The sequence below is a fragment of the Egretta garzetta genome, unplaced genomic scaffold, assembly GCF_000687185.1.
Source record: "Egretta garzetta isolate BGI_Z169 unplaced genomic scaffold, ASM68718v1 scaffold354, whole genome shotgun sequence".
NCBI lineage: Eukaryota > Metazoa > Chordata > Aves > Pelecaniformes > Ardeidae > Egretta > Egretta garzetta.
The window spans coordinates 2060563-2074219 of record NW_009259593.1 but is presented as its reverse complement, the minus strand read 5'-3'; the positions used below and the strand labels follow the sequence as shown (position 1 = coordinate 2074219).

Sequence of the window (13657 nt, the reverse complement as noted above, 5' to 3'; positions counted from 1 at the left end):
CCCCCCGCCTGCTGTGAATCTGCCTCCAGACTGATCCAGGACCAGAGAGAATTTAGGAGAAAAGGATCCTCTGGCAAAGAAATAAGGAAGGAGGTCCCCCTGGGTGGTTTTGTTTGTTTGTTTTTTAAATTAGGGGCAACTGTCTTCCTTAAAATTAGTTGCACCTTTCCTCCCTAAAATAGTTTTCAGCCTGTGGCAACCAGTGCATAATTTTTTCAAGCTACCCTCAAAAGACAGGCAGCGCACTCAGACAAACATAAAAAAAAGCACAAGATAAAGATAAGTAAGAAAGCAGTAAGAAAGCAGCTCTGAAGGTAAGTCACCCCTGCTGGGAAGTACCGCACCTCTGGTGCGCGACTGCATTCCTACCTGGGAAGCTGCAAAGCCGGGATCTCTGTGCTCCGGACAGACTGCTTCCCATCAATGTAAAGCACGCTGACCTTCCAGGAAGCGGGGCGGTGGGGGGAAAGAGATATAACATTAGCAGGATTACTATCTAAAGCAGAGATCCAATTTAGAAAGAGGCCTGTTATCTGAACAGTTTCACTCCTAGACAAATATACGTCTCTCAGATACAGGTTTCCCACACAGCTGAGAACTCATGGAACACCTGCATACCCTCTTGAAGAGGTATTAACCAGAAAGTTATATTTAGCTTGAACTGAAAGTTAAGAGTTCATCTCCTCTGTAATGTTATTACAGAATATTTTCTTGAACAGTTAAAAGTCATAAAAAAAATGCAATCCCCATTTATAAAAGGCCAGCTACAGTTTAAATATGGTTTTTAAATTATTTTTTATTTTTTTTTAGGAACAGATGAAATCCATACCAAGCACTGAAAAGTAACAGCAAAAAGACTAGTACTGAAGCTTGGCTGGCAATTTACGAATTAAGCCTAGAGGCTACGTTTCAGAAGGGTTATTGTCATGGTACATTCCCCTCCCCCAGTCTTGTCTTCTAAATTTAAGGACAATTCCTCCAATGTTATAAACTTTTTCAGTAACAGGCAAACCTTCCTTTGTCCAAGATATGTTGTTCTCAGAAATTAAAACCTCTCTGAACTGGCACCAGCAAAGTTCTTCAGCTAACATTTACACCTGTTTTGTTGGCACAGAACTTAACCATTCATGGCAAGAGAAATAAAAAGCCAGCAGCACCAAATAATTTGTTTACCATTAGTTACCACAGGCATTTTTATTACATTAAAGCTTTAACATTTACCAGAATACTGGGTCAGGGAAGAGCAAAAGGGAGAATAACTTAAAAAAAAAAAAAGTAGCCTTGCTGGGAACTAATGTTTAGAAAAATTAACCAACAGTAGAGTAGGAGCTTCCTGAAATGTGAGTGTTGTAGCATTTAAGTTATCTACAGGAGGACATGATGAATCTTGGCAGTCTCACACATTTTCAGTGCTGTTGAACAGTCCTTCAAAGTGAACATCATGAGGAAAACAAGCAACCATTTTTTACATTTATTTCTCGATTTTCCTTTTCTCCAGAACCTTGACTTTCCACAAAACATCTTACTATGACTTCTCAGGTTCTCAGACCTTGCAAAGGTCAAGAGGGGCAACTCTTCCTGTAAAAAGGCACACACCATTCCAGAATTCATTTTGCACAGAAGACGAGTAGTTGTCGAAGACTATTGCAAAATCCCAACATTTAAATGATTATGTTTTAAGAAAAGGTAGGCTTTTCCTACTGATCACTTCTTGCTATTAAGCATAACAATGCAGACAATCTGACTCAAGAATTTCCCAATACACTGATCATTAGAAAGTGTTGCGGAAGGATTCGCCATATACTTGTCATGTTTATTATCCCCTCCCTAGCCACCTGCATCTGGCTAAGGGAAATCCAAGTATGCCAACATGACAATTTTATCTTAGTATCTGAAAAGGAAGTTTTAATTGATAAGCCAGTAGTGGTAAATAAATAAAGCGATAGTTACCAAATTATTCATCCCCAACTCCCACACTACTAGTGGTCACAGTCTGAAAAACCTTAGCTAAACATAATTAAAAGAAAAATAGGAATATACATAAAACCAGCTGTCTTAGACAGCATTTTTATTAAACATGGATACACAGAGACATAGCAGCATTTACAACAAAGAGTTTTTAAAAAGGCATCAAGTTGTAAGCCAACCATTTGAAAAAGAGGCTTTGAAATGTTGTCTTCCACAGCATTTTTTGCCCATTTGTCAACAGGTGATGGTAGGACTGCAGATTATCCAAAGGACAAACAGGCACATTAACTAACCAAGCCCTTTTTCTGAACAGTTGGTCACATCAAGCATCACCTTCCGTAGCAGCATTTGGAGCACTCTTCGGTGTTCTTTTAAGTGGCTGGTGTACTTGATCCATTTCTTTAAAATATTTTATGTTCAATAAAAATATTTCAAATAGAAAAATTCTTCTGTCATGAAAAAGTAAGGTTTCCTTTTCAGATTCCATAAAAGCTTATGAACTTCACTGGCAGCATTTCCATAATGGAGCAGGAGTTAGAACCAGCAGAACAGGCACTTCAGCAAAATTGTCTGTCAACAGTTTCTAGAGTCATATTGGCTTCAGTCCAGAAGACTGTTTCTTACTACTCTGTGGTGGTGTAAGGACACCAGTGGGGAAAGGTGAAGTCCTATTTTGCTCAGCCAATATGGCTTGTTTTGCTTGAGCTTTGTCCTGAAAGCACAAGGCAAAGGAGAAAAAAAAAAATAAATCTTTATTTTGTTATATCTATGCAACAGATCAATATAATTCAGTGTTTTATGACTTGACAGATTGCTAATCTGGAAATGCATATCTGTATTCAATCCCCCTAACAGTAGCTGATAAATCATGCAATACACAATAGTTAGTGAATACAAACCCCAGGACATCAGTATTAATTCTTGGAATCTGATTATCAGCATTATGGTACCTGTATCTTCAAGAAAGCAAAATCCAGAAGCAACTGAACAAGAAAAGCTTTAACTTCTACTACAATTAAATAACCTAAATAAAAAAAAAAGCTGATAGCTTAGACGCCCAACAAATTGTAGTTTAAGACTTTGATCCTCTGCAAGTTTCTTATGCTAAAAACCCACTCTTGCTCAACTTCTTGTCAACTACACTGTCACATAACAGTCCCACAAAATCAGTCTCAAATGATCAGTCTTTATTTTCTTTTTTCATCAGACAAGGTTGTATTTCTTATAAAGAAAGGTCTAACATATAATATTTGAAGTATCCCAAAAGCTAGAAATATACTTCTGATTTCTAGGGTAGTTATTTGCCATTTGAGATGAGAGGCTTAATTTAAAAATCACCTTTTTAAACTAAATACTGAACACATCAATCCCAAGACAAGTCTCAGTCCCAAGAATTTTGGAACTGGAATACAACCTTATGCCTTTTATCATCTGAATACACTCAAGTCTCAATCTGATAATGCTTCACTTAAGCTTACTGTATGTTCTAACCAAAGAAGAAACAAGATTTAGAAGATTGTCTTTATTATGCACATACATACCAGCAAATCCAAGCTGTTTATGTGCGTCTGTATATTGTGCAAGTCTTCAGGAGCTATACCTCTAAAGTGTTTGAGTTTGGAGCTTCCTACTTCCCTTATAGCCATCGCAAATGGAACCATCCACTTGACACATTCCTCTATCTCACACCATTCATAACCTGGAAGACAAGATATATGCTTATCTGCCTGAATGAAGACTTAATGTTTGTAAACACATTAGACTTTGTTTATAAATGCCGATACCTGAAACTTTCTGCATCAGCTCAGATGAGGAGAAATGATACAAAGCAGAAGCTGCAAGTACTCCATATGTATATTCCAAGCAGCCAATATCCAGCACACAGAGATCCAAGAGCTACAGGACAACAGATGTTTAATAAGTTTATCACAAGAACACTTTTTTCCAGGTGAAATAGCATTTGAAGGAAGAAATCAGTCTTACCTCTGCTATTTGTACAAATATTTGCTGTGGATATTGTGGCAGCAATACCTCATAAAGCTCATTTAAATATGCAACTTGCATGTAAATGTTTAGCCATGATACAACTGTCAGTGGATTTAAGTTCCAATTAAGAGCCTGAAAAAGTAGACACGTGCACGACTTCAGTATTAATAAAGACTTCCCAACCTAAACCACATAACTTTATTTACTCCAGATCAGAAGCTGTAATTCCAGTTGGGCAAGCCATCTTTGAAACACACAAATCTAATCCTCTCCTGTACCTCTTCTTGCTGATAGGGTGGGGAAACGATTAATTTTATTAATACGCACAGACTGGTGGATGCTTTAAATCACTTGTTACCCAGAGAACTCTATGTTCTAATTAGAAAGAGAAATTGTGCCTCTTAGCAGCACATAAGATTAACCGAGGCTCTCTGCTTTTACTCTGATTATGCTATACGTTTTTAAAAACGAAAGTAGAACTAATTCCACTTTGAAATATTACCTTCATAATGATCAATTCCATACTGAGGATTTCATCTTCTGTACAAGCTCCATCTGTAACATAGGCAAACTGGTGCAACTTTGGTGGATAAATTTCCTGAAAGATAGAATAAGTATTTAATTTGTGGAATAGGTTGTAACTAGTCTTATGTGTTGAGAAAGAAAAAAAATAAAGAGGAGGTGAGGAAGAGAACACTCCACCACTACTTCAGGATTTCAGAACAGAGGAACAGAGGCAAAAAGAAAAAAGCAGCAACACGCCAGCATAACTTACAGTGTTCTCCTCTGCCTTTAACATACACAGATTCCTTGTTCAACCTTCCTGCTCACAGCCTTCACCTTTTGTTTTTGACAGATTAGTACAACACGCATTATGGTTGACTACAGAACCACTGAGACTATATCGTAATTGACATCAAGATTTTTTATACATCCTAAAGGCCTTTCATCCCTTACTTGAGTAGAACAGATTGAAGAGTAATAGCCCTCTTAAAAAGACAAACAGTAAAAACTTAAAAAGCACTATGTATTTTAATAGTTCAATTTGTTCCAGTAAATAAAGAATAGCTCAGACTATCATCCAAGTAGGTACTCCACTGACAATAGAATTGCAACAAGTAGCCTCTGTATACAGCAGCCAGCCAAAAACTCTTTTAGCAACTGCAATTAAAAACTTTAGATTTATTCTAACACTGAAAAGACTATCCTTTTGAGATTAAGGAGATCATCCGTGATGTTAGGTGGTCTTAATTTTAGCCACTTCTAAAAAAGGAGGAATTTTGAAAAGAAAAAAGGATATTTTTTTCCCAGCTGAAAAGTCATAGCAACAAATTCCATAAAGACTGCCAAAATGCATGTAGTGTACAATAAGTGTGCTGTCTGTCCATTCACATTTTTATGTTTAAGTAAAGCTGGAGATCCTTACCTCAAGCTTTGCTGCTATGAATAAAGAAGAGATACCAATAAGCTGCAATAGTGTTTTTACAACGTTCTGTTGTGTTGCCATAAACCGATCAAAGAAATCTTGTGCTAAATAAAAAGTTTCTCTATGAAGCTTGTAGACTTCACAAACCTGGAGAGACATCAGAGATTACAAAGGTCAAGAACAGTGTTACAGAGTCAAAACCAGATGCTACAGATGTATTAAAAAAAAAGCAAGAGCTAGACATAAAATTGGCTTCCTGCTTCATTGCTATTGTGCTCTTAGTTAACATGTTACTTCACAAGTTAAACAGTTTCCTTTGACACACGACAACTGCTACTATAGTACCCCCCTCAAAAAAAAAAAAAAAAGATCAGAGTGAAAACCCTTTTAGGAAATGCAAGCACATGTTCTAACAATGTCAGAACATCAGTTCCTCATTTTGGCAAAGATGCATCATTCCAACACCTCAAAAGAGAAAATTCTCACCAATACTTTAGATAATTCTAAAGAACAGAGACTATGCCAACAAGTCATCCAAACAGCAAAAAAGACTCACAGACAGACACAAGAGTTGTAGTACACTCTACATGCCAATAACAGAGAGGTTGAGAGACGCATCTGGTCTCTAAGCCACCGCACCTTCCTTTTTACAGTGACTTTCATAATCATTTGTGCAGCTTTTATCTGCAATGTGATCTTAAAAAGCTTACATTGTGGAGCTTTAGGGACAAATTGATTATTATCCACTACCAATCTAAATTAATATCAGAATATATTGCCAGTTCATACACCATGAAGCCAATCTATTTTTTTTATTATTTTGGTGCAATTAATGGACAAACTTTAAGATGAAGACAAGTGTCTAGTGCTAAATGGGTTATGCAAAGATCATGCAATGTACTTGTGACAGTTACTAGTACACTTCAACAAAACCACACTTTAAATACTCACAAGCACGGAAAAGCTCACCTCCATTAGCCAGTCTAGAAGGATTGTTCTCATTTTAGGTTGCAGGAGTGGGTGCCTTTGCATATAAAGTTTATCCCTCACATACATCTCTTCCTTGTTTATCATGTTTTTCCATACGTCATCTCTGTTTGCCCAGCTAAGACAGATCAATATGTTTAGTCTTGAATTAAGGCAAAAGGAAGGCAGACAAGCAGCAGCAAAATGGCACACTTACCCTAGAACTGGTAATGGTGAAGCTCTAGTTGGAACAACACTTAGATGTATAAAGTGAGAGTAATCAACACCAACTGGATCATCATCTTTATCTGGAGTAGGAATCAGCATATGGGCATTTTTGTGAACATTATTCCAGGATGGCTGTTAAATGAAATACAAGATTTTATATCATGCCTTTTTAAATAATTTTAGTGTAAATGGAAGACACTGGCAAGAAATTGTGACAGAAATTATGATTACCTTGTTAAACTACACAGAATCACACAGAATTATCGAGATGGGAGGGGACCTCTGTAGGTTATTTCGTCCAACCCCCCCTGCTCAAGCAGGGCCACCCAGAGCCAGTGTCCCAGGAACATGTCCAGATGTTTTTTTTAATCTCTCCAAGGACAGAGGCTCCACAACCTCTCTGGGCAACGTGCCAGTGCCTGGTCACCCTCACACTAAAAAAAGTGTTTTCTGATGTTCAGAGGGAACCTCACGTGCTTCAGTTTGTGTCCATCTCCTCTTGTCCCATCACTGGGCGTCACTGAAAAGAACATGGCTCCATCTTCTTTACATCCTCCCATTAGGCATTTATATACATTGATACCATCTCCCCGAGCCTCCTTTTCTCCAGTCCCAGCTCCCCTCAGCCTTTTCTTACAGGAGAGATGCTCTGGTCTCATAATCATCTTAGTAGACCTTTGCTGGACTCTTTCCAGCATGTTCAAGTTTCTCTTGTATTGGGAAGCCCAGAACTGGACACAGTACTCCAGGTGTGGCCTCACTGGTGCTGAGTAGAGGGGCGTTACTTATCTTCACAGTAGAGAAAGTCTAACTAAAGCTGAAGAATATTTATCCTGTTCTCCTTTTGAAGAACCACAACTGTTTCATGGAAGAATATCCAAGTCAGTCTCCTATTGTCATGTTACATTTTATTTTTACCAAAAATATTTTGAATGAAAGCAAGATGCTTGCCTTCGGGTAAAGAATAAGAAGACAGAACTTTAAAGCCCAATTTGTAATTATAATTATACAAATACAAGGTCAGGATTTCTGTTAAGGAATACATAGATGCAATGCCTGAAGTCATGCTTCTATGCAAAGCAACCTTGACAATGAACACAGCAAAATAGTAGTTAATAGAATTTTTCTTATTCATTCATTTTGCAGTGCTAAGATAAAAAAGCAAAGCATTTATGATCCAGTTGTTTTCAGAATAAAGCAAGCACATGTTAAGCAATTGCCACTAAAGTATTAAGTTGACCATTTCATATACAGAATTTTGCCAAGGTCTGCAAATGTCAGACTTCCAACTTTTTGCCCATCATATCCTTTTATTTTTGTTTGGACCAGAACTTAAGTTTAGGTTTACTTTTCTCCTGGCTAACCCTGTTAAACAAGATCTTGGTGCATGCTTCACACAGGTCCCCAGGCAAATACTACTGGTTTAATTTTTGGAGTAGAATACAAAGCCAATCCCATGTCATCATGCCTAAGCAAATTAAAATTTGATATTTCTGCCTAACAGTGAAGTCAGCTATCTTGCTGCAAACTGATGTGTTCCCTGCAGCACTGAAAGGGCAGAGCTCTCTAACAAGATTCCTAATGTGCTTAAAAAAATTAAAACAAAAATAATCAATCATTAGGTGCTAACAAATAAAGAACAAGATTCCTAATGTGCTTAAAAAAATTAAAAAAAAAAATAATCAGACAATCATTAGGTGCTAACAAATAAAATGCTCTACATGAAATTTTGCCTCTCGCAAAGAAGCTTCCACACCTGATTTCTGCCCCATCCTTGCTACAAATGACATCACTTTCCAGCAAAATGGCTACCTCCTAGCACCAGCTTCAGAAACAGAAACCACTGACTTGTTGAAACAAAAAGCACATTTCACAGTCCGTTCACAGCTAAGACTGCTTTGTACTTTGAGTTACTGACACACAGATGGGTAATTTTTCTTCTTGGAGTTCTACATGCAAATCTAGCATAGCTACATACCCAGCCTTGCCACAATTCAATTTGGGTGGGGAACACAAAACGAAAGAATAGTATCTTTATCTTAAAAATTACAGATTCCTTATGAACTGAAAGTTTGAATAAAAGTGCCATATCAGCATTGCTTCAAGTTAATTTTTGTCCTCCCTCAGAACTAGACTTTAGTCACTCTTTGTCCTCCAAACTGCACAGCAAGCCCAGCTGCCAACAGCCTTTGGAGAAGTGCTGCCTTATAAGTTAATCAGCAAACCAACCAAAAAGCAGCAGATATTATATAATATCTATTGAAAGGTGCTTACTGCACCAGCAGCTTCTGAAGGACAAGGGATCTGCTCCACAGTTCTCAACCAAAGTAGATACCTCACATGCTACATGGCAGCAACAATAACAACTGATTTAGGAGATTTCACCACCCCTGATCTTCTATAAGGAAGTTCTATAAGGAAATATGAATCAAGGCTCAAGAGCCTCTTCGGTGTTTGAGAAGTGAAAACAAAGGTTTTGACTAGATAATGTCACTCACCAAGACAACTGGGGAAAAGATGCAAGCCACAGAAAAAAGTATATAGCTTAGCTAGAGGCAAGAAGGAAACAAATGTGTAGGGCCTTCAAACGCAAGAAGCTACCAGGAAGTGAGATGGGAGTCTGAATTAGTGTAAGTGAGGGAACACCATAGCTCTGGCATGGATTTTGGTTGAGGGAATGAGCACATTAGACTCCTGAGTTTTTAAAGCAGATTTAGCAAGACGTTCAACTAAAACTAAGAAACAGTATCAAGAAACTGCATTACATCACACATAACTGTAAGGAAATAGGCGCCACCACTGAAAAGAGAAACAGTTTAAGGTGGGGAGGGTGTGAGGAAACCATGAAGAGCTTCCTTTGGGCTTGCACAGGGCCAACCCGAAAGCAGGGAGCTGCCAAAAAGCAAAAGATGTTACAGAGAACCTGTGCAGTCTAATGGAGGAAATTGTACAGTCCTGGGCTTACTTCTAAGGCAAATATGAGCTGAAGCATGATGCAAGCCAAGAATCAGTGGGGAAAACCGCCTCTTGAAACCTGTACGGAGCCCAGCAAGAAATCTTGGTGACACCCACAGTAATATTTCAGATACAGGAACAGGAACAATTGATCAGACATACGGATCTGTATCTCAGACCTGAGAACTAGATACAGATTGAAGAAATTGAACTGAGGGCATGAGAAGGCTTATCAGGAGAAGAAGCACCAAGAAGGGCAGAAGGTAGGTGACCAAAGTAGTCCAGAGTAGTCAAGCCCATAGAACTCCAAACAAAGAAAACCCAGGAGCTCAGAGGTCAGGGGTTTTTTTTAAAGCTCAAATGTTCCCACACTTCATTTAATCTGCAGCTTGCCATCAGTTACCAATATAACACTCATTTAAACAGATCTTTTGGACATCCTTCAGGCATATAGACCAGACAGAAAATGGAGCAGGTAGGGACCATTGGGGTTACTGGTTACAGGCAGAGCCTTCAGTAAAGCAGCTACACCTACGAATACAAGCTGCTGAGAAACTCATGAATCTTGACATGAGCTGGGAGCCACCAGAACATGTTTCCACAGACAAGGGGCAAGGAGGGCAGCAGAAAAGCAGAGGAAGATGACCTAGAACTGCATTCAAACAGCAAGGTCAGATGATTTTCAGCATGGAAATTGAAGGCAGAGAAACAGGAGGGGGATAGGCTTGTGTGTCTCACCCTAAAAAGCAGCAACTTGTAATAGAGAGACATCAATACCAACTACTAGACTGCAGCCTTAGTTTGCCCATAAAAAAAATAGACCTATAATTCTAGTCATTTTTCACTCACAGGATACATTAGTTTGAAGTATAGGGTTTTTCTTTGCCATCAGAAATGGATTCCAGAATTAATAAATAGGAGAGAGAACAGCAACTCACATTATTAAGTTGTTCCAATTCTTTCTGAATAGCACAGGAGCTTCTCCCACTTCTAGTTTTCTAAAGAGTGTGAATATTGTCCTGCTCCAGATTTGGGCCAAGTCAAGCTCTCAATCTGGATTCAGCTTACATTCTTTAACTGTTTGTCTGAAAACCTGTAAGTTGCTTAGCAGGGTTCTGTTTGTTTTAGTTTTTAAATTTGATCTTCCAAAGATAACCTAGGCTAGTTAAAGAAACTTCTTGGAGGATGTGTTCAAACCAGTTTGGCGGAACATTTTGACAATAGTAAGACTAGATTCTGGAAAAAAGGTCTCACAAGCAATTGATCAAAATTATTTCTGAGAGTGTACTCCATCTTCTTTTAACCTGAAAACATTAGTTTCACCTAAAGAAACTAACTTCTAGATTCAATTCTTCAATCTAGATAGAGGTGGCCATGTAATTTGTATCACAATTGCACAGATGACTCTAATCTAGTTAGATGAATTTTGTTTTACACGGAGCCTTGGAAGTGTATCCGTCCGCAGAAAGCAGCCAGAATTAATATGAGAATTGCTAGCAGAATTACAGCAGTGCCAGTTCTCCAAAATCAAACACAGAATTTATGCAATATTCTGCTGTCACAAACCTGATGATATAGCCACCCTTTCATCACATAAAGGGTAACGGCATCCTAATTAAGAACTCAGGCCTTATGTTCAACAGAAGCAAACTAATGAATTGACTATGAAGATGCCATAAAGTGGGATGTGACTATGATATTTTGCCTTGTGCATAAACTAGTGTCAGTAAACAATTTATTTAATGTAGAAGTCATGTGGTATAGACTGCAGTGGATTTATAGCTACTTGCATTTTAGAACTGTTGTGCCTCAACAGAATAACTATCTCACTGGCTATCATACAAGCCTGCTATACTGCTGCTGGAACCGTAAACATATTCTCATTAGTGGCCCATGGCAATTTATATCAGAGAATAGCTTGTGTCACACCATAGACTGAAGAGCTGCTGCTGTGCAGCCAAATGTTAGCTTTTTTAAACAGATCTGTAACAATCTGGCTACTTTGTCACAACAATTAACCTTCTCTGTGTAGGAACGGGTACGCAGGTATCTGTTTTATTTATGGTTTACAGAATCAAAGGGCCAAATCCCACCAGTACCCCAAGCTTAACATGAAAAGTGCCCAAGTAAATCTTTTGGATGCCTACTGGCTAAATTATCTAAATTTTAATTTACCTATCATTCCTGAAGTAGCATTGAATAGCTAGCAGGCCAGGAACACAAACAAGAACAAAAAAAAATGGAGGTCTTTTATCTACTTTCAAAGTTGAAGGTCAATGTACGCAAAATATATTTCAAGTTTCTTTGCACTGTCTTTCTGGAAGAAGGTAAAAATCGGGTGCCCGTTGCAGGTTTTTTAACACTACCTTACCATTATGCTACAAACACACACAAGAGCCCCTATCAGCTCAAACAGAATGAATCTTTCTGTGAAGGAGAGCTGTGGTGAAGGACAGGCAGCTCTTCCTTGTCAAAAGTGAGAAATTAGTTTAATATACTGCACAAAAGAAAGACAGAAGGGAAGGAGAGATCCCCTCATTAAATGCTCACCATTTGAGCCCTGCTTAATATGTTGACTGATAACTAGTATACGCAGTTGCAACAAGCAGAGGCCATTCCAAACAATGATGCCCATCTGTTATGGTAGCACTTTAGTCTTAGAACTTCCAGCTGCCACTTCTGGTTAGATGTGCCACATTATGCATAGCCTTGCGTACCAAATGAGTACTGTCTGTACTCCCTGATCATGACTTTTGCAGCTTAAGTATCACCCCACATGTGCATTAACAGGCTGAAGTCCTAGTGACAGTGACTAAGCAAGCATGTGTGTGCGCACAGGGAAAAAAAAAAAAAAAAGAGGATAATAAACCTACTTCAGAAAACAAGCTACTCTGTTTAACTGAGAGTGGGCATTGCAATGTACAAAAGCATCATGCTTTCAACACCATACACCCACATAGCATCCAATATAGATACCAATAGCATTTCAGGTTCAAAGATTATAGGAAGGGCACTAAGGCAGTAAGACGACACTATTGTCTGAAAAGCAGATTCGTGGCCTGGTGTGCAGTAAGTCAGCTGACACACAGCACTTCTAAAGTGAGTTTTGACTTCATAACTCAGATCATTCTAAATGTCTTACTGAAAAAACTGGCAAGGGTCACTACCAACCACCACTGCAGGCCCCACAGCTAAGTGACTTTACAGAAGTTATCCCTTTGTTCTACAGAGAAATGAAGCCTATTTTACTACCGCATCAGCATCTAGTATAAACTTCAAAGTTCTAAACAGGAACCTCGCACTCTGTCAGTCTGATAATGACAGTTGTCAATAGGAATGGAGCTGATGGTAGAAGGAATGGGGGGGTCTTTCCTCTCTCCCAAGTGATACGTAAGTAGAGACACAACTGCAAAGAGAATCATCTCAAAAGATTATTTGTATGCCAAGTTTCTTGTGCTTTAGCTTGCAAGGTACAGCACATTAAGCACACGACTGTACTCCTGCAGCTCTCTAGAGAGGTCAACACAGAGTCCCTCCATGTAGGCCCAGGCGCGTATAAAGGCTTTTGTAAGGTGTACACTTGCAATCCCAGGACAGTGGGATATACTGAAGTATTAACATAATGGTTTAGACCACATAGGCCTCATCTCCTGCAAAGGCTCCAAAGCAACCTGTATGACCTGAAGCATTTTGCGCTCTTCATCAGCCAGGGTTGATAGTCCCCCTTGCCCACTGCTACACAGCATGCGGTAGCTGTGTATCTGTTGTACCGTGTTCGTAACAGTAATGAGGTACTGCAAGATAATAATAGGGTTAAATAAGATCACAGGAGTATGATCTAAAGCCAAATCAGTTACCTGGTTTTCATATTGCTTTTTTCTAGTCATCTCCATTTTAGCAATTTCTTCATCGGGATCCTGTAAAAACTACAAAAAGCAATATATAATTACGGGAGTACAAACCTTGGGGCAAGCAACTGTTGGCCACTGTGACGGGCACCCGTCCCCTCAGGGTCACGGCCCCGCAGCAGACCACCACCCGCCCAACACCCAGACCACCGCATGGCCCCCGGCCACCCAACAAAAGGAGGCGAGGGCCCGGAGGCCAAGCCCGGCAGGGGGGCAGGCG

At 39.1% G+C, this 13657-nt stretch overlaps 1 protein-coding gene across 1 annotated transcript in view; it reads right to left on the bottom strand.

Moving 5' to 3' along the window:
* Positions 1–1286: 1286 nt before the first annotated feature.
* CCNE1 (cyclin E1) overlaps positions 1287–13657 on the bottom strand; it is a 20508-nt gene continuing 8137 nt past the window's right edge. Inside the window, exons 2-10 of the mRNA XM_009638035.2 lie at positions 13387–13455; positions 6564–6706; positions 6350–6485; positions 5381–5527; positions 4457–4552; positions 3952–4086; positions 3753–3864; positions 3510–3667; positions 1287–2680 (exon numbers count right to left, since the gene is read on the bottom strand). Of these exons, the coding sequence (XP_009636330.2) occupies positions 2558–2680; positions 3510–3667; positions 3753–3864; positions 3952–4086; positions 4457–4552; positions 5381–5527; positions 6350–6485; positions 6564–6706; positions 13387–13455 (1119 nt within the window). The 3' untranslated portion in view covers positions 1287–2557. The remainder of the gene's footprint in view (positions 2681–3509; positions 3668–3752; positions 3865–3951; positions 4087–4456; positions 4553–5380; positions 5528–6349; positions 6486–6563; positions 6707–13386; positions 13456–13657) is intronic.